This window comes from Eubalaena glacialis, chromosome 18 (assembly GCF_028564815.1).
Source record: "Eubalaena glacialis isolate mEubGla1 chromosome 18, mEubGla1.1.hap2.+ XY, whole genome shotgun sequence".
NCBI classification, from domain to species: Eukaryota; Metazoa; Chordata; class Mammalia; order Artiodactyla; family Balaenidae; genus Eubalaena; species Eubalaena glacialis.
Genome location: NC_083733.1, coordinates 58,032,839 through 58,052,329, shown reverse-complemented (window position 1 = coordinate 58,052,329; position 19,491 = coordinate 58,032,839). Strand labels below are relative to the sequence as shown.

Here is a 19,491-nt window from a genome sequence, read left to right as displayed (position 1 = left end):
TGTCCCTGCCTTTGTGCCCCCTTCCCCCCAGCCCCTGGGACCGTGCCGCTGTGAGCCTGGTTTCCTGGGACGCGCCTGTGACCTGCACCTATGGGAGAACCAGGGGGCTGGCTGGTGGCACAACGTGAGTGCCGGGGACCCCGCCTTCTCCGCCCGTATCGGGGCGGCTGGTGCCTTCCTGTCTCCACCGGGGCTGCTGGCTGTTTTCGGAGGTGAGCAGATGGGATATGAGTCTGGGGTCTAGAGGCCTGGCAGCCTGTGGCCAGGGCCTGAGACTGTCCACCTCTCCACAGGCCAGGACCTCAACAGCGCCCTGGGTGACCTCGTCCTGTACAACTTCTCTGCCAACACCTGGGAGCGCTGGGACCTGAGTCCTGCCCCGGTATGGACCCCACCTCTTCCCTGCCTGGAGGTGCCTGTCCACTCTGTCAGACCCAGCCAGGGCGCCCCAGAGCGACCCCATCACCCTGCACACCCCCAGCTCCCGCAGCGTGATACATGACCACCTACACCTCCCGCTTCTGCTTTTGTGTCTTTGATTTTCTTTCTTCTTCGTTTATCTTCCTTTCTGCATCTTACCTTTCTGTGTGTCTCCTGTCTCTCTTGGTCCATCTTTCGGTTTTTGTTTCTGACTCTTGGTCGTCTGCTCTCTCTCGGTCTCTGTGTCTCCTTCTCTGTGGGTTATACCTCTTACTCTCTCTACTGGTCTCTGTCATTTCTCCCTGACTCCGCCTTCTCTTATTGTGTTTCTCTGTCACACCTCTGTTTTTATTCGCATGTGTCTGTCTTTCTGGGTCCGTCTCTCTTCTTTTCTCTCTTTGCATGTCTCTGTCTGTCTTTATCTCTGCCCCTCTCTCACCTTCTCTTTCTCTGTATCTCTGTCTCTCCATCTTGCCCTGTCTCTGCATCTCTCTCTGTCTTTCTCTTCCTCTGTGTCACCATCTGTTTCCCTCTCCATCTCTGTCTCCTGGTCTCTTCCTCACAGGCTGCCCGTCACTCCCACGTGGCTGTGGCTTGGGCCGGCTCCCTGGTGCTGATGGGTGGTGAGTTGGCTGACGGCTCCCTCACCAGTGACGTTTGGGCCTTTAGTCCGCTGGGCGTTGGCCACTGGGAGCTTCTGGCACCAGCTGCTTCCAGTTCCTCAGGGCCGCCAGGCCTGGCAGGTCATGCAGCAGCCCTAGTGGACAGCATCTGGCTCTATGTGTCTGGTGGCCGCACCCAGCACGACCTCTTCTCCTCTGGCCTCTTCCGTTTCCGCCTCGACAGCACCAGTGGGGGCTATTGGGAGCAGGTGATTCCGGCAGGTGGGCGGCCCCCTGCCGCCACTGGCCATTCCATGGTGTTCCATGCCCCGTCGCGTGCCCTGCTGGTTCACGGTGGACACCGGCCCTCCACTGCCCGGTGAGTGACCTGCCCCACAACCCATGCCTTGCAGGGCCAGGCCTGGCCTAACACCCTGGGCCTTTATGCTTTAACGGTCTTTGCCCACTGATAGACCCCTGCAGTCATTCAGTCACCCCGTCTGTCATTCATTCACTCATTTGTTTATTCACTCATTTACTCCCCGACTCACACATTCTCTAGTCTGTCATTCAATCTCTTGGTCACTTGCTTCCCCACGCACTCCCACTCATCCAGTCATTTAACCAACCCCTGCTTGGTGTCTAGCCCTGGCTAGATTATGCAGGGAACCCAGAGATCAATCAAACCTGGGTCCTGCCCATGAGGAGCTTCTAGTTCTGAGGGGATATAAATCCAGTAAAGCCAGTCTCAACTATGGGTGATCACACAACTCGTAAGAGCCCAGAGGAGGGAGAGAGGCCCTTCCTGCCTCAAGCTCCTCCTCTACCCCTCCCCTGCAGGTTCTCTGTGCGGGTGAACTCCACCGAGCTCTTCCACGTGGATCGGCGCGTGTGGACCACCCTGAAGGGCCGGGATGGGCTTCAGGGCCCACGGGAGCGGGCCTTTCACACAGCCAGTGTCCTGGGCAACTACATGGTGGTCTATGGTGAGGAGGCTCCCCGATCCCACCTACCTGCCTGCCTGCCAGGGGCCCAAGGCTGAGCTGAGGCTCCCTGCAGGGGTGTCCTCACCTCCCCCAGGCTTGCCAGCTGTGCTCCTTTCCTCCTTTCCCAGGGGGCAACGTGCACACCCATTACCAGGAGGAAAAGTGCTATGAAGATGGCATCTTCTTCTACCACCTTGGCTGCCATCAGTGGGTGTCGGGGGCCGAGCTTGCCCCTCCAGGAACTCCTGAGGGTGAGTGGCCCCTCTGTTTCCATGAGGGGCTCCTGAGGGTCACGCTTGCTCCCACAACAATACTGGGCTTTGGGCAGGAGCCACCCCGGTCCTTGTTGGGGTGAGCCCAGTATCCTATCGGAGCTGGCCTCAGGAGGCACACCTGCACTAGCGCTACGACCAGGGCATTGTTGCTATGGAGATGGAAGACATTTTCAGAAGCATCAGATCTAGGTTCCAATCCAGGTTTTGCCAGTTATCAGCTGTCCCAGGGGACTGCCTACAAAGAAGCAACTTCTTCAAGGTCACACAGTGGGCAAGTGGCAGAACCAGGATGGCCATTCCTAAACAACCTTTTGTACAAAAACCATCATTTAATCTCTCTGCACCTCAACTTCCCCCTCTGTAAAATGTAATAACACTTAAACCACTGGGCTGTTGTGAGAATAAATTGAGTAAAATGAAGTGAAGAAAGAAGACAGTCCAGTGAAGGGCCCAACACATTGTCCTAATAGCGCAAGGCCAGAGGGCTCACCTGGAGGGGGTGTGGAGAAGCCTTTCAAGCTCATTAGATCAGAGACTGCTTTGTGAATGGGAAGAAAGTCACAGGCCCTCTCCTTAGAAAGACACTTGTGTGCACAAACTGGGCATATTCTTTCAGGGGACTGTGGACTTCCCAGAGGCCCATCTGTTCTCCCCAGCCTTCTGAACAGAAGAGTGAGGACAAAGGGCAAACATAAAAGAAGGGACAGTAACATTTAAGGGGTGGGCAAGAGGAAGGGTCCCCAAGGAATCCTGTTTGACCATCAGGAATGGGACTTCCCTGGTGGTGTAGTGGTTAAGACTCCACGCTCCAAACGCTGGGGGCCCGGGTTTGATCCCTGGTCAGAGAACTAGATCCCACGTGCATGCTGCAACTAGGAGTTTGCATGCCACAACTAAGGAGCCGGGGAGCCACAGCTAAGGAGCCCGCCTGCTGCAACTGAGACCCAGTGCAACCAAATAAATAAATAAATAAATATTTAAAAAAAAAAAAAGGAATAAAGCCTTAGCCTAGCATTGGAGACCTCCAATCCAGGGCTCCACTGCTTCTCCTGTCCCTCCTTCAGGCCCCTTCACTGGGTAGGCCAGAGCGTGAGGTTTCTGGAGGCCTCCTCCTCCTTTGTAGATTTGGATCCCCTGGGCCAAGTCCCATACACTTACAGAGCATACAGGTCAGTAAGAGTGTGAGGGAGTCACTAATCACTGACTGCTTACCCGTCAGTCAGGACTCTTGGTTGTAAGTGACAGAAACCCCACCCAGCCAGCTTAAGCAAAAAGAAGAATTTCTTGACTCACTTGAGTGAAAACTGGCTGCAGGCTGGCCTGGATCCAGGTGTTCACATAATGGCATGAGCCATTTCTCTCCCCAGTTCTCAGCTGGACTTCCTTCAGTCTGTAGCAGGTTTGCCTTTTGTAGATGGTCACCAGCAGCTCTGGGATTATATCCTACCCCTTGAAAATACCCAGAGGGAAGACAGTGCCTTTTTCCCAAGAATTGTAGCAATTGGGTCCCCTCCCTGAACTAGTCACTGACTCTGATAGGCCTGGGCTCAAGCCCGGCTGCTGCTAGAGGCAGGGACAGCTCGACTGGAGCCTTGTGGACTGTGGGTGGGAGGGGTGGTTTTCCAGAGGAAAGTCAGCGGCTGTCACCAGAAGGGAGGCTGGTGTCAGACAGACAGCAACGGGTGAGAGCCAGGCAGCCTGCCTCACCGCTCCCCCAGGGCAAGGTTCCATGCACGGAGGAGGAGACCAAGACTCAGAGAAATCGGGTCTCCTGCCCAAGGCCACACAGCTAGTCAGTAGTTGATCCATGATTTGAAACCAAGGAAATGGTAGATCCAGGATTTGACCCCAAAGATCATGCTCTGTCTGGAAGGTGACTTGGCAGCAGTGTGGGAGCTCCAGGAGGTGAGAGAACTAGGACTAGAGCAGGGCCAGGCAGGCTGGGAGGGTTTCCTTGGGCAAGTGGGGTTGAGGCACAGGAGAGTCAGGGGTGGTCCTCAAGGTGGGAGCCATGAAGGGGGGATGGGGGGGGTCACATGTCCTCGGGGGGTCTGTATTCTCCTAGGCCGAGCAGCACCTCCCAGTGGTCGGTACTCACATGTGGCGGCTGTGCTTGGTGGCAGTGTCCTGTTGGTGGCAGGGGGGTACAGTGGCCGGCCCCGTGGGGACTTGATGGCCTACAAGGTGCCTCCCTTTGTGTTCCAGGCGCCTGCTCCAGACGTGAGCACTGGGGTGATAGGGAGAGGGTGGCTGGGGAGGAGGTAGCATGTTTCCCATGGTTAAGGGAGGAAGTTGGGGGGGGGTGTCCCTGGGAGAAGGAGAGGAGGTCCCTAGGGCCATGAGAGGAGGGAGGTCAGTCCCCAGGTCCAAGGGAGGAGGAATGGTGGTCCCTGGAGCTGAGGGCAGAGGGGCAGTGGTCCCTGGGGCTGGGGGAGAAGTGGATAGGGGTCCTCGAGGTTCTGAGCAGTTGGGGTTCCCTGGGCTCATCAAAGTGAGCGAGGACGTGGGAGCAGGCCCCAGGTCTGAGGCGCCCCCTGCTCCCTGCCCATCTCTCTACAGTACCACCTGGACTATTGCTCCATGTACACGGACCACAGCGTCTGCTCCCGAGACCCTGAATGCAGTTGGTGTCAGGGAGCCTGCCAGGCTGCACCGCCTCCTGGGACTCCCTCGGGGGCTGTGAGTGACTGTCCTAGTACTCTGCCCCTTAGCACGGAGACCTGGTCCGCAGTGTCTTCTTCTGCCCAGACCTGCGCTTGGGAGACTCGTTTTCACACCTAAGATCGGCATTCCTGACTACTGACCCTTGAACCTTTGACCCTCTTCCCGATCCTTTTGAACTTACGTCTCTGTCCCTGGATCCCCCACCCCTGTCCTCTTGATCTTTCTCGTTCCAACCCAGCTTTCAATTCCCTTCTCCAATCCCCTGACCTTTCCGCCCCAAGCCTCCTGAATCCACAGCTTTTCCCAGGTCTCTTAAGCCCCAGTGGATAGTGACCCCTGTCTTTCCCTTCTCTGCAGTGTCTGGCTGCCAGCTGCCTGGGCCTGGGCCGCCTCCTGGGTGACTGCCAGGCCTGCCTGGCGTTCAGCAGCACCGCCGCTCCTCCCCGGGGGCCCGGCGCCCTGGGCTGGTGCGTACACAACGAGAGCTGCCTCCCTCGGCCTGGTGAGTGTCCAGTGGCAGTGTGGGAGGGGGCAGCATAGCACCCCACACCAACCCCCATCTCCCGACCCTCCTGTCCTCACAGAGCAGGCCCGCTGCCGAGGGGAGCAGATCTCGGGCACCGTGGGCTGGTGGGGGCCCGTACCTGTCTTCGTTACCTCCCTGGAGGCCTGTGTCACCCAGAGCTTCCTGCCTGGCCTGCACTTGCTCACCTTCCAGCAGCCGCCCAACACCTCCCAGCCTGACAAGGTGGGGAGCCAGGGGATGGGGCCCAGTGTGGAGTGTTGAAGGGCTTGGTCTTAGAGTTTTCATTTTTCAAATGGATCTTTATCACTCTTGGGTTTACCCCTTAAGTGTTTACATGCAAGGGTCTGATTTTCCTTATTGGCCTAAGAAAAGTTTTAACTGTGGTGAAATGCACGTAACATAAAACTTACCATTAGTGACATTTATCACCTTCACAATACTGTGCAACTATCACCACTCTCTAGTTCAAGAACATTTTTTTCTTTTTTTGGCCGCACCGCGCGGCCTCCAGGATCCTAGTTCCCCAACCAGGGATCGAACCCGCCCCCCTGTGGTGGAAGCGCAGAGCCCTAACCACTGGACCACCAGGGAAGTCCCCAGAACATTTTTTTTTTTTTTTCTTAAGCTGTGCCGGGTCTTAATTGTGACCCACGGGATCTTCGTTGCGGCATCTTTTTTTTTGTTGTTTTGTTTTAAATTTATTTATTTTATTTTTATTTTTAAAAATTTTTTTGGCTGCGTTGGGTCTTTGTTGCTGCGTGTGGGCTTTCTCTAGTTGCGGCGAGCGGGGGCTACTCTTTGTTGCAGTGCTCTGGCTTCTCACTGCGACGGCTTCTGTTGTTGCGGAGCACAGGCTCTAGGTGCGCAGCCTTCAGTAGTTGTGGCACGCGGGCTCAGTAGTTGCGGCTCGTGGGCTCTAGAGCACAGGCTCAGTAGTTGTGGCGCACAGGCTTATTTGCTCCACGGCATGTGGGACCTTCCCGGGCCAGGGCTTGAACCCGTGTCCCTTGCATTGGCAGGCGGATTCTTAATCACTGCACCACCAGGGAAGCCCTGTTTTTTGTTTCTTTGTTTTTTTGTTTTTAGTTGAGGGATGTGAACTCTTAGTTGCGGCATGCATGTGGGATCTAGTTCCCCGACCAGGGATTGAACCTGGGCCCCCTGCACTGGGACCATGGAGTCTTACTCACCAGACCACTGGGGATGTGCCCCCCCAGAACATTTTTATAACCCCAAAAGGAGACCCCAGATCCATTAAGTAATCACTCTGCATTCCCCTCTCCCCTTGGCCCCTGGCAACCACTAACCTTTTTCTTTTTCTGTATCTGGATTTGTTAACTCTGGATAGGTCATATAAATGGAATCATATAATACGTGGTCTTTTGTGTGTGACTCCATTCACTCAGCATAATGTTTTCAAGGCTCATCCGTGTTGTGGCATGTGTCAGAACTTTGTTCATTTTTTTCTTTATTTTTTTCTTTTATTTATTTATTTATTTAGCTGTGTCAGGTCTTAGTTGTGGCACATGGGATCTTTAGTTGCAGCATGAGGGATCTTTAGTTGCAGCATGCAAACTCTTAGTTGCGACCTGTGAGATCTAGTTCCCTGACCAGGAGTCGAACCTGGGCTCCCTCCATTGGGAGCACAGAGTCTTAGCTACTGGATCACCAGGGAAGTCCCAGAACTTTGTTCGTTTTTATGGCTGAATAACATTCCATTGTATGGCCATGCCATGTCCATTCATCAGCTGATAACATTTGGGTTGTTTACACCTGTTGGCAAGTTTTTCCTTTTTTAAAAAATATTTTATTTATTTATTTATTGGCTCTGTCGGGTCTTAGTTGTGGCCTGTGGAATCTTTCGTAGTGGCGCGGGGGCTCTTTGTTGCGGTGTGCGGGCTTCTCTCTAGTTGTGGCATACAGGCTCCATAGCACGTGGGTCTATAGTTGTGGCATGAGGGCTCTCTAGTTGTGGTGCACGGGATTAGTTGCCCTGCGGCATGTGGGATCTTAGTTCCCCAGCCAGGGATTGAACCGGTGTCCCCTGCATTGCAAGATGGATTCTTAACCATTGGACCACCAGGGAAGTCCCTCTTTTTTTTTTTTTTTTTTTTTAATTGAGGTATAATTGACAAACAACCTTATATTAATTTTAAGTGTACAACATAATGAATTGATATTTGCAAATATTGCGATGAAAACCTATTTTCAGTATGAGCGGAATTGCTGGGGTAATCCTATGTTTAACTTATTGAGGAATCATCAAAGTGTTTTCCACAGTGGTACCTTATTAATTTAAAAAATAGGTATTATAGTCACATGGTTCAAAAACCATAACAATGGGGACTTCCCTGGCATCCAGTGGTTAAGACTCTGAGCTTCCAATGCAGGGGACAAGGGTTCAACCCCTGGTCGGGGAGCTAAGATCCCACATGCCGTGCAGTGTGGCTAAAAAAAATAAAATAGAATAAATGAATCCTAGATAGTTAAAAACAAAAACAACAACACAAAAAACCCCACAACAGTGTAAAAAGTTGTTGAGTGAAAAGTCTCTTCCATCTACCCCGTCCTCACCCCTTAGTGTGGGAAGCTGGCCTCAGCATCCCCCTAACTCAAGACCACCCTAACTCTCCCCAGAAGATCTATTTGGATTTCTTCTATATCCTTCCGCTGTTTACAACTATTCAAATACAAGTAAATGTGACATTTAATTATTTTTCTTTCTTGCATCAAAAGTAATATATTATCTACACTGTACTACCACTTCCCTTTTTTTCTTTTTTCTTTTTTTTTGGTCTTTTTGTTGTTGTTGTTGTTTTCTCATTCTCCTTTTTTTTCTTAATGTATCCCGGCAAGCTTCCCATAACAGAACTTAGGAAACACCCTCTTTTTTTTTTTTTAACAGCTTCATAATGTTGCATTTACATTCTGATGCCGTAGGGTTACAGTTTATTTAAACAGTCTCCCATGATGAACACTTGGGTTGTTCCACTCTTTTACAATTACAAGAACACATACTAGCAGTAAATCACGTAGTATGTGCGTCGCTTCAAACGTTGGAATTGGATCTGGACTCTTTTCTTTTTTAAACATATATACTGGTTCATTATATAACAAAGAACGTGATGCGTAGGATGAGGTCCAGAAGGGGCCTGAGCTTCTGTCCCTGTGGGGTTGGGGTGTGGCACCCTCCTGGCACATGAATGTGTTTACTAACCTGAAAGTTCTCCAAACCCCCTAGTTAAGGGATCTGGACTCTTAAGGGCTTAGGTGGAAAGATGGGGTGTTGAGGAAGAAGATGCTGAAAGGTCCAGGGTCTTGGAGTTTAATGAGAGGTGGAGATGAGCAGGGGCTGGGACCCTGTTGTCTGCTGTCTGAGTTGGGGTCCCAACTCTTCTCCCAGAGTAACCGTGGGCGAGCTATCCCCCCTGCTTCTGGCCTCAGTCTCCCATTTAGTAAACTAGGGAAGGAGATTGGGTTGCCCGGTCTTTTCTAGCTCTGATGTGGCTGGAGAGGTGTGAGGACTGTGGGGCGACGCAGAGAGGTCCTCATGCATGCCTCCCTCCTTGGCTGGCACAGGTCTTGATTGTCCGCAGTACGACCATCACCCTGACACCTAGCTCAGAGACCGACGTGTCCTTGGTCTACCGTGGCTTCATCCACCCACTGCTGCCAGGAGGGCCTGGAGGGCCAGGGGCTGAGGACGTGGCCGTGTGGGCCCGGGCCCAGCGCCTGCACGTATTGGCCCGGATGGCCCGTGGGCCTGACGCCGAAAACATGGTGAGGGTGCCTGCGACATGCAGGGGGCTGTTTATGGTAAATATGGGGGCTTGGATGTGTGGTGGGTAGGAGGAATGGGGAGAAATCAGAGGCATGGGATCTATCCTTAGTGGCGGGAGGACCCTGGGGTTTTCAGCTGTGAACAGAACGGGGTGGGGGGTGGATTGTGAAGAAAGGGAAGGGTCTGAGTTACTAAGTCAGACTCCCCTGAGGAGGAGGTGGGTTGCTGGGAGGTTTAGTGGCGCTTGGAGGTTTTGGGGGTCTAAGAAACTCTGAGGCCCTCCTGGGAAGAGGAGGGGGTGGGTGCTAGGTAGGTTTGGGGCTCTTGGGGGTTTCAGGGGGTCAGTGTGGGTGGAAAGTTCTGAGGCCCCTGTCTGCCCCTCACCCCTACTTCAGGAGGAGGTAGGGCGCTGGGTGGCTCAGCAGGAGAAGGAGACGAGGCGCCTGCAGCGTCCAGGGTCTGCTCGCCTCTTCCCACTGCCTGGCCGGGGCCACAAGTACGCGGTAGAGATCCGGGGCCAGCTCAACGGCTCAGCGGGCCCTGGACACAGCGAGCTCACCCTGCTGTGGGACCGGACTGGCGTGCCAGGTGGCAGCGTGAGTACCCAGGTCCCCGCCTCTGACCCTACCCCAGCCCCTGGCCTCAGATGCCGTGGGCCACAAACTAACTCCCTTGACCCTGACCTCTTACTCCTTGACTCTTGAGCTCTGGGTCTCACCTTGAACCCTCCCTAGACCCCAACATCTGACCCCCAGAGTCTGACCTGATCTCATATTCTGACCCCTGCCCACGTCTCTGACTCCTCCTGCCCTGATCTTGCTGACCCTGACTTCTGCCCTCCGTACTTTGACCTCTAATCTCTGGATTTTCTCAAACCCTGATCCCCTTTTGTCTGCTGATGTCCTAAATCCTGACTTTCTACAGGCCCGAGTTCTCAACCTTGTCTCCAAACACTTAAGTCTTTAGCTCCAAACTCTAATCCCTATCCCAAACCTTGACTTGGAGCGTGGACCCCTGACCCTCATATGACCCCCTCCCCCAGGAGATCTCCTTCTTCTTCCTGGAGCCCTATCGCTCGTCGGCCTGCACCTCCTACTCCTCCTGCCTGGGCTGCTTGGCAGACCAGGGCTGCGGCTGGTGCCTGGCCAGCGCGACCTGCCACCTGCGCCAGAGCGGGGCCCACTGCGGGGACCGCGGGGCCGGCGGGTCCCTGCTGGTGCTGGTGCCTGCCCTTTGCCCACTCTGTGAGGAGCATCGAGACTGCCACGCCTGCACCCAGGTGCCCACCGGGCCACAGTGGGGAGGTCTCGGCACGGAGTCAGCCAAAGCAGGCGACTGAGCAAGGGGGTGGGCCCCCCAGAGCTGGCATGGGCAGCCGAGGGGCCCTGTGGGCGGTGGTGGGGTAGACAGTTGGGGCCCTTGTCGTTTGTGAGCTGCGGAGAGGGGCTGGAGAGTCGGCTCCTGGCAGTCATGACTCTGCATGTTGCACGGGTCAGAATACCCAACTCAGCACCTCTGCACCAGAGGGGCATTTATCCCCTTAGACACCAGGGTCCAAGAGTAGGTCTTTAGGCCTGCTAGCTCCAGAGGTTCAAACCGTGTAGTCAGCTGTTCACCTCCCTCCATTGCACGTTCTCGTTTTCCCTGGAGGTTCATTCCTTGGGAGTGGCGAGGGAGCCTCAGCCACTGGAGCCCCAAGGGGAAGGAGAGCACCTTTCTGTCCCCACCTGACTCTCACCCCTCAGTTCAACAGAAGTCTCAGAAGTGCCTTTCATTTGCTCTAGCTGGGGCTTGTGCCAGCTCCTGGACCAATCAGTGAGGCTGGGAGGAAGGAGAGTGTCCCCCTGCCCACCTCTGGACCCCAGGGATTGAATCAGCCCCACCTGGACCACATAAAGTGGTGCTACTGCCCAAAAAGAGAGTGGGTGCTGGTCAGGCAGAACCCATGGATGTCGGTGGCTGTAGCAAGGAGCTGGGCTTGGAACAGGGGTCTGTGGGCCCTGGCAGGCAAGGGAGGCAGCTGCCTGTTGAACTGGCACTGGGAGACTGGCGCTGGGAGCCCCAGGGAGAGGGCCAAGCCGGGCTCTTCTTCCTCCGACCTCCCAGGACCCCTTCTGCGAGTGGCATCAGAGCACCAGCCGCAAGGGGGACGCAGCGTGCAGCCGGCGGGGCCGGGGTCGGGGTGCCCTGAAGAGCCTGCAAGAGTGTCCCCCGCTCTGCAGCCAGTGAGCGCAGCTGGGCGCCGGGAGGGGGTGCGTGAGGGTGTGTGGGGGCCAGGCCGTGGGGTGACCGTGCGCCGCTCCCCGCGCCAGGCGCCTGACCTGCGACGACTGCCTGGCCAACTCCAGCCAGTGTGCCTGGTGCCAGTCCACCCACGCCTGCTTCATGTTCGCCGCCTACCTGGCCCGGTACCCGCACGGGGGCTGCCGCGGCTGGGACGACAGGTGCGGTCCGGGTGGCAGGGTTCCAGGAGGGGAGGCCGGGGACCAGGGTAGCGGGGTGGCTCTGACAGCCCCACGCCCATCACCCTGCAGCGTGCACTCAGAGCCGCGGTGCCGGAGCTGTGACCGCTTCCTGACCTGCCACGAGTGTCTGCAGAGCCACGAGTGTGGCTGGTGTGGCAATGAGGACAACCCCACGCTGGGACGGTGAGGCAGGGCAGGGGCCTGGGGGGGGCGGGGCCGGGTGGGGGCTCTCCGCCCACCCTAATTCTAACGGCCTCTTTGTTTCTCTGCTCCTTTGCCTTTTTCTTACCATCATCTCTGTTTTTCTCTCCCCTCTTCTCCTTCTCTCTGTTTTTCTCTCTCTTTTCTCCCTGCCATCTCTTTCCCCGTCTCTGTGACTTGTTTTCTCTCATCTTTCCTTCTGTTTTCTTTCTTCTTGTCTGTTTCTGTTTCTCTTCTGGCTCCCTTTCGCTGTATCCCTCTCTCTCTCCTGTCTTTTAAAATCTTTTTTTGTCTGGCTTCTCTGGGTTTTTCTCTGCCTCTCTTCCATTTCTCTTTCTGTCTTTCTCCGTATTCATATTTCTTTCTCTTTCTCTGATTGATCTCCCCTCTCCCTGTTACTGTTTTGCTGTCTCTGTCTCTTGTTTCTTTATCATCCCCCCCCCCCGCCCCACCCCACCCGACCCAACCACCTTCTTCAACCTCCCCCCTTCCCCAGTTGCCTCCAGGGGGACTTCTCCGGGCCTCTGGGTGGGGGTAACTGCTCCCTGTGGGTCGGGGAGGGCCTGGGGCTGTCTGTGGCCCTCCCTGCCCGCTGGGCATATGCCCGCTGTCCAGACGTGGATGAGTGTCGCTTGGGCCTGGCGCGGTGCCACCTGCGGGCGACCTGCCTGAACACACCCCTCAGCTACGAGTGTCACTGCCAGAGGGGCTACCAGGGTGATGGCATCACATACTGCAACCGCACGTGAGTGGGGCATGGGTTTCCATGGAGATGTCGCCCCAGGGCTGGTGCATGCGGAGATGTTGGGAGGAAATGATCACGGTGCTGGGCTGCCTCCCATGGAGCCAGCCTCCCCAGTGAGCCTTGGGTTTTTACCTTGCAGAGCAGGCCCTTATTAGAGTGATAGGGTCCTCAGTGTAACACTAGTTACTGTGGAGACAGGTCACCCATGGACTGCAGGCCACAGGCTTCAGCGTTGCCATAGAGATGGAGGAGGACCAAGTTGAAAGGGGTTTTCACAGGGAACAGATCACCAGTGGTGATATTTGGTTACTATAGAGACAGGAGTTACTACATGTGATGGGGTTGCCTTGGAGACACGGCCACCCATGGAGTCCAGGATCTGTGGAACAGGCAGTAGCTTATGATGGTGTTGCCATGGAGATAATGGGGTGGAGTGGGGTGAGGGGTGGATGCCTTGGGGTCTCCAAGCCTGCCCAGTCCTTCCCCCACCCCTGCCACACCTCCTCAGGTGCCTGGAGGACTGTGGCCACGGCATGTGCAGTGGCCCCCCAGACTTCACCTGCGTGTGTGACCTGGGCTGGACATCGGACCTGCCCCCTCCCACGCCTGCCCCGGGACCCCCCTCTCCCCGCTGTTCCCGGGACTGTGGCTGCAACTTCCACAGCCACTGCCACAAGCGGGGGCCTGGCTTCTGCGATGAGTGCCAGGGTGAGCAGCCCTCATCCTGAGCTCCTCGGGACTGGCCTCAAGGGAGCCTCCTTGGGGCTTCTGTTTTCTTTTGTCTGTGTGGGGTTCTGCGTCCCCTCACCCAGCCCTGAGTCCCTCTGTCCCATTGCCTGCTCCTTACCCCAGACAGGTTTCGGTGCCACCCACCTCTCTGGCGGGCCTCCGCACTCCCTCTTGGGATTTGCAGTTGCTCCCCAGTCGGGGTTCCAGTTACCCTCCTTTGAGCCAGGTGGGGTTGGGGAGGGTCGGGCTCCTTCTCACCCTTGCCCTGACTCTGCATCCTGGCTGCTGGGCCCTCCACAGACTGGACGTGGGGGGAACACTGCGAACGGTGCCGGCCGGGCAGCTTTGGTAACGCCACAGGCTCAGGAGGCTGCCGGCCCTGCCAGTGCAACGGGCATGGGGACCCACGCCGAGGCCACTGCGACAACCTCAGCGGGCTCTGCTTCTGCCAGGACCACACTGAGGGCGCCCACTGCCAGCTCTGCTCCCCTGGCTACTATGGGGACCCCCGGTGAGCCAGGGGCCAGCCAGGCGGGGCAGGGTGGGGTTAGGGACGTGGTGGGATAGGGCAGGACTGGTCTGACGCTGGCTCTCCTCCATCTCCCCAGGGCTGGTGGCTCCTGCTTCCGGGAGTGTGGGGGTCGTGCCCTCCTCACCAACGTGTCCTCCGTGGCACTGGGCTCACGCCGGGTTGGGGGGCTACTGCCTCCCGGTGGTGGGGCAGCAAGAGCTGGGCCAGGCCTGTCCTATTGTGTGTGGGTTGTCTCAGCCACCGAGGTGCTACAGCCCTGTGCCCCTGGGACCCTCTGTCCCCCACTTACCCTCACCTTCTCCCCCGACAGCAGCACCCCCTGCACGGTGAGCACCAAGGGCACTGATTACAGGCCCACGTCTCCCCCACTCAGTCTGAATCTTCACAGGGACCCTGGCCCCCATGTCCCTGTTTTTTCATCCATCAAACTGCCAACTCTATTCCTCCGACCCCTACCCATTTGTTCCTAAGCCCACAGACCCTCCCATTTCCCAGATTGCCTCCTGTTTCCTGGACTCCAGTCTCCCATTCCCCAGTCCAGGTATGGTAAATATTGGTACCTTGTGTGCCAACTCTGATCGATTGGTAGTGGCTGCCAGGATCTGTGCATTGAGAAAGAGGCTCCATGCAAGAATGCATGATTGATCAACCATGTCTGTCATGAACACAGGAGTGGGAATGGTGGCCTCCATGCCACAGTTTGACAGTCTGCCCAGGTGGTTCAAGCAGCCTTTTCCCCAGTCTCAGATTGCCCTCTCTTCTTGAGCTGCACCTCCTCCCAGACCCCAAGCATTCCTCTTTCTCATCCTCATCATCCCCTGATCCCACTCTACACCTCTCCAGCTGAGCTATGTCCTGGCCTTTGATGGATTCCCACGCTTCCTGGACACTGGTGTCGTCCAGTCGGACCGTAGCCTCATTGCTGCCTTCTGCGGCCAGCGGCGGGACAGGCCCCTCACTGTGCAGGCCCTCTCTGGTATGGGGACTGGGGGAAGTGGGACCTCTGTCCTGGGCTGTCCTTTGTCCCTGTACCTTGCTACCTGAGGTGGGCTCAAAACCCAGCCTGACTCTGCCAGCTGACTTGCTGGGAGACTTGCTGGCAGTCCCTTGCCACCACTGGGTCTCAGTTTCTTCAGCTGAGAGGCAAATAGAGAGGATTGTACTGGCTTGGTTGTGTCTCTGGAAAGAAGGTCCACGTGGGACATGTTTTAGGGACACACAGAATGTAGCTGGTGCGAGGGCCCCTGAGCATCTATCTCCTCAGCCCGCTGGTTCTCAACCAGGAGTGACTTTGCCCCTTGGGTCATTTGGCTATGTCTGGAGACATTCTGATTGTCGTGATTGGGGCTGCTACTGGCATCTCGTGGGTGGAGGCCAGAGATGCTACTCTGCATCCTGCAGTGCACAGGCTGTAGCCCCCACAACCAAGAATTACCAGGCCCCATTACCTCAGCTGTGCTTAGCTGATGGAGATGCACTAGAAATAATTTGTTACCCATGGCAGTTAAAGGGCCTAGGTTTGGAAATGCTTCTCTTCATATTGTAAATCAGAGTGGCTCCAAGGCTGTGAGAGAGAGGGCAGAGTTGCAGTTGGCCTGACGGCGATTGCACACAAGCCCAGACCCTTCACAGTAAGCAGCTAGAGCTGAGGGGCCCTCGATTTCATTTCACTCAGCAAATGTTTCCCTGCAGTAAGCTGGGCCTGAGCTAAATTCTGGGCATGTAGCAGTGAACAAGGGACACAGGCGCTGCCTTCGCGGACTCACAGCAGAGGTGGAGAGTGACAAAGACCAGGGAACAAATTGTAGTCAGAATAGTGACACTTTTGGTAAGGGACAGGAGGAAATGGAAAGGAGTGGGGAGCCTGGCTTGTCTGGGGAGTTGGGGAGGGAGTCTTTGCAGAAGGGAGATTTCACGGTGTGGGCAAAGGGCAACTAGTTCAGGTGGAGGAATAGCAGACGCCCAGGCTCTGAGAACAGGAAGCGGGTCGGTGGTGCTGGAGCGAAGAGGGCCGGGAGAGTGGGAGGTGATGAGGTCAGAGGGCCTGCAGGCCACCCCTCTCTCTTTTTTTTAATAAATTTATTTATTTTTATTTTTATTTATTTTTGGCTGCGTTGGGTCTTTGTTGCTGCACGCGGGCTTTCCCTAGTTGCGGCGAGCGGGGGCTACTCTTTGTTGCGGTGCGTGGGCTTGCCATTGCGGTGGCTTCTCTTGTTGCGGAGCCCGGGCTCTAGGTGCGTGGGCTTCAGTAGTTGTGGCACGCGGGCTCCGTAGTTGTGGCTCATGGCTCTAGAGCACAGGCTCAGTAGTTGTGGCACACGGGCTTATTTGCTCCGTGGCATGTGGGATCTTCCCGGACCAGGGCTCGAACCCGTGTCCCCTGCATTGGCAGGCGGATCCTTAACCACTGTGCCACCGGGGAAACCCCCACCCCTCTCTTTAAATATCACTTTACTGAGGCCTTGTGACAAGCCTCTGGACTCTCTCCAACAGGGCTGCTGGTGCTGCACTGGGAGGCCAACGGCTCCTCGTCCTGGGGCTTCAACGCCTCCGTGGGCTCTGCCCGCTGTGGGTCAGGGGGCCCCGGGAGTTGCCCTGTCCCCCAGGAGTGTGTGCCCCAGGACGGGGCCGCAGATGCTGGACTCTGCCGATGTCCCCAGGGCTGGGCTGGCCCACACTGCCGCATGGCTCTGTGTCCTGAGAACTGTAATGCCCACAACGGGGCAGGGACCTGTAACCAGGTACAGGTGAAAGAGGGCAAGCTGGGCGGGACAGGGAGCTGGGTGGGGGTAGTCAGGGCTCCTCCCCAGCTTCCTTCTGCTGTTCCCCAGAGCCTGGGCGTGTGCATCTGTGCTGAGGGCTTCGGGGGCCCTGACTGTGCCACAAAGCTGGACGGTGGGCAGCTGGTCTGGGAGACCCTCATGGACAGCCGCCTCTCAGCCGTGAGTTGTGGACGCCACTCTCCGGGGAGGTGCCGTGCAGCCCGTCTCCTGGATCGTCCCCCCATTCCACTCCTGAGACTACCCCATAGACCCTAGACCCAGCCTGACACTCTGTAATGACCTTACCTGAGCCCTCATATCCGCACTCCACCCACAGGACACCGCTAGCCGCTTCCTGCACCGCCTGGGGCACACTATGGTGGAGGGACCTGAGGCCACCTTGTGGATGTTTGGGGGCCTGGGTCTGCCCCAGGGGCTGCTGGGAAACCTGTACAGGTGAGGACTGCCCTGGGGAGGCGGGATACCTGAATGAGAAAAGGTTACCTCAGGGGACACTGAGATGTCTCTCACATAAGAGTCCCCTCGGTGGGGGGGGGGGGTGCAGAAAAACCTCTACAGGTGAAGGATACCCCAAAGGATGCTGGGACACTTGTCGCAGGAGGCTGACCTCAGGGACTGGGATACTTATTTGGGTGGTGCTACCCCAGGGGATGGTAAGGTGATTGTCACAGGAGGGTCACCTTAGGGGTTTTGGGATACCTGCCAAGTGTGGGGGTGATCCCAGGGGATGCTGGGATACCAGTGTGTAGGGGGGCCACCCAAGGGGATGCTGGTATGACTGTATAGTGAGGCTGCTTTATTGCATCTTGGCCCCAGGTACTCAGTGAGCGAACGGCGGTGGACACAGATGTTGGCAGGAGCTGAGGATGGGGGCCCAGGCCCCTCACCCCGCTCCTTCCATGCAGCTGCCTATGTGCCTGCTGGCCGTGGTGCTATGTACCTGTTGGGGGGGCTCACGGCTGGGGGTGTCGCCCGGGATTTCTGGGTCCTCAACCTCACCACCCTGCAGTGGCGGCAGGAGAAGGTGAGCATCTCTCCCCTCCCCTAGTCCCCACAACCAGGCTCTAGCAAAGATGACCAAAGCAGCTCCTGCCAGCTTTGCCCCCAGAGGAAGAGGCTTCCTCCCAGGGCTCCAGCACAAGTCCCAGAATTGAATTTCATTGGCCACTCTGGGTCACATTTAATTCCTGAGTCAATCCCTAGCCAAGGGGACGTGAGGCTCTGGTCTCCAGGCTGGGGCACAGCCCGCTGTGGAGCCGGTACAGTCAGCCCCATGCAGCCAGAGTGAGAGCAGAGGAGCAAGGGCTTCCCAAAGGATCTCCAGGCTACTCCTACCTGAAGAAGTGACACTGAGCAGGCAGAAACAGCAAGAGGTCTGCTGCTCACCTGCCGGGACCATGGCTGGCGGGAAGGCCTGGGGTCTGACCAGCCCCAGGCAGCTCACTACCTCCTTAGTGGTTCAAGGGGAGTTCGGGAAACTCTGAGCCTTGCTTCTACCCACAAAATGACCCCTGACCTCTGCCCCCCCACCCCCGTGACCTCCACCCTTCATCCCCGAGGCCCCGCAGACCGTGGAGCTGCCAGCAGTTGCTGGTCACACCCTTACTGCCCGCCGAGGCCTGTCTTTGCTCCTGGTGGGTGGTTACTCCCCTGAAAATGGCTTCAACCAGCAGCTGCTTGAGTACCAGCTGGCGACCGGCACCTGGGTGTCCGGAGCCCAGAGCGGGACACCTCCCACAGGTGGGCCTGGGGACGGGGCGTGGCGGGGAGGGGGCGCTGCGCTTTTGACTCCCAGCCATCCTCTCTGTCCACTCCTGTAGTCTGTGGTCACTGCCCCCCCTACCTGTTGTCTCCCTGTCTGCCCCCATCACCCACTCACATTCTCAGGATACCGCCTTTTGAGAAGTTCAGTTTCTCTATATACCCCTCCCAGACTTCATGAGAAGCTGCCCGCCTCCTGCCCAGTAGCAGTGGGTCACTTTTTCCCTCTTCCAGGTCCTAGATCAGTGCCCCTCAGGTATTTTCGTTTCTCTCTCTCTCCTTCTACATTCTTTGATCACCGTCCGCAAGGTCATTCTGGTCACCCTGTCTCCCTCTCTTCCCTTTCCCAGAGTCTCTTTAATGGTTGTCCTTTAGAACCGAAGGGAGAGGGAGGGGTTGAGAAAGGCTTCCAGGTCTCTGGCCTCAGGGCCTGGTAGGGTGGTGGTGTGGTCATGAGAGGGGGAGCCCAGGAAGATGGGGAGCGTTCCTGATCACCAGCCCTTCCCCCAGCCTCTGTGCTCACTCACCCTCCACCCCCAGGTCTCTATGGTCATTCCGCTGTGTATCACGAGGCCACTGACTCCCTCTACGTGTTTGGCGGCTTCCGCTTCCACGTGGAGCTGGCGGCCCCTTCCCCTGAGCTCTACTCCCTGCACTGTCCTGACCGCACCTGGAGCCTGCTGGCCCCTTCTCAGGGGGCAAAGGTCAGGAAAGAAGGTCCAGACAGATGAGTGTAGGGGGCAGGAGGGAGGGGAGGCCCCCCCCCCTTTCCCAGTGCCCCGGGGACTGGCTCAACCTTGGATTCCTACTCTGCCTCCTTTCCAGTACCCCAAGTCTCCCCTTCTTCCCTCTGTGACTTGGAGGTAAGAATCCTAGACCAGGAGGTCAGAGGCCTGGGTTCTGCCCCAGCTCTGCCACACTCTGGGCGTGGCCGTGACAGGTCCCTCCCCTTCCTGGCCTCTCCAGCTGTGAAACGGGACACTGAGGCTCCTTGTGCCTTCAAGGCCAAAGGAGACAGTGT

The 19,491-nt window shown here is 56.8% G+C and overlaps 1 protein-coding gene across 2 annotated transcripts in view; it reads left to right on the top strand.

The window, feature by feature from the left end:
• Positions 1 to 19,491, top strand: part of MEGF8 (multiple EGF like domains 8) — a 41,594-nt gene that overhangs the window by 7,150 nt on the left and 14,953 nt on the right. The window contains exons 4-29 of one of the 2 annotated variants that reach the window (XM_061174514.1): positions 32 to 212; positions 294 to 382; positions 986 to 1,401; positions 1,863 to 2,008; positions 2,137 to 2,259; positions 4,349 to 4,503; positions 4,843 to 4,962; positions 5,305 to 5,449; positions 5,532 to 5,695; positions 9,053 to 9,253; positions 9,650 to 9,850; positions 10,297 to 10,533; positions 11,361 to 11,479; positions 11,567 to 11,698; positions 11,789 to 11,902; positions 12,417 to 12,665; positions 13,174 to 13,373; positions 13,695 to 13,905; positions 14,003 to 14,252; positions 14,770 to 14,902; positions 16,420 to 16,667; positions 16,758 to 16,868; positions 17,026 to 17,144; positions 17,526 to 17,733; positions 18,278 to 18,449; positions 19,011 to 19,174. In XM_061174514.1, coding sequence (XP_061030497.1) covers positions 32 to 212; positions 294 to 382; positions 986 to 1,401; positions 1,863 to 2,008; positions 2,137 to 2,259; positions 4,349 to 4,503; positions 4,843 to 4,962; positions 5,305 to 5,449; positions 5,532 to 5,695; positions 9,053 to 9,253; positions 9,650 to 9,850; positions 10,297 to 10,533; positions 11,361 to 11,479; positions 11,567 to 11,698; positions 11,789 to 11,902; positions 12,417 to 12,665; positions 13,174 to 13,373; positions 13,695 to 13,905; positions 14,003 to 14,252; positions 14,770 to 14,902; positions 16,420 to 16,667; positions 16,758 to 16,868; positions 17,026 to 17,144; positions 17,526 to 17,733; positions 18,278 to 18,449; positions 19,011 to 19,174 — 4,608 coding nt within the window. Of the gene's footprint in view, positions 1 to 31; positions 213 to 293; positions 383 to 985; positions 1,402 to 1,862; positions 2,009 to 2,136; positions 2,260 to 4,348; positions 4,504 to 4,842; positions 4,963 to 5,304; positions 5,450 to 5,531; positions 5,696 to 9,052; positions 9,254 to 9,649; positions 9,851 to 10,296; positions 10,534 to 11,360; positions 11,480 to 11,566; positions 11,699 to 11,788; positions 11,903 to 12,416; positions 12,666 to 13,173; positions 13,374 to 13,694; positions 13,906 to 14,002; positions 14,253 to 14,769; positions 14,903 to 16,419; positions 16,668 to 16,757; positions 16,869 to 17,025; positions 17,145 to 17,525; positions 17,734 to 18,268; positions 18,450 to 19,010; positions 19,175 to 19,491 lie in introns of both variants that reach the window. The other variant, XM_061174513.1, reaches the window with a different exon arrangement.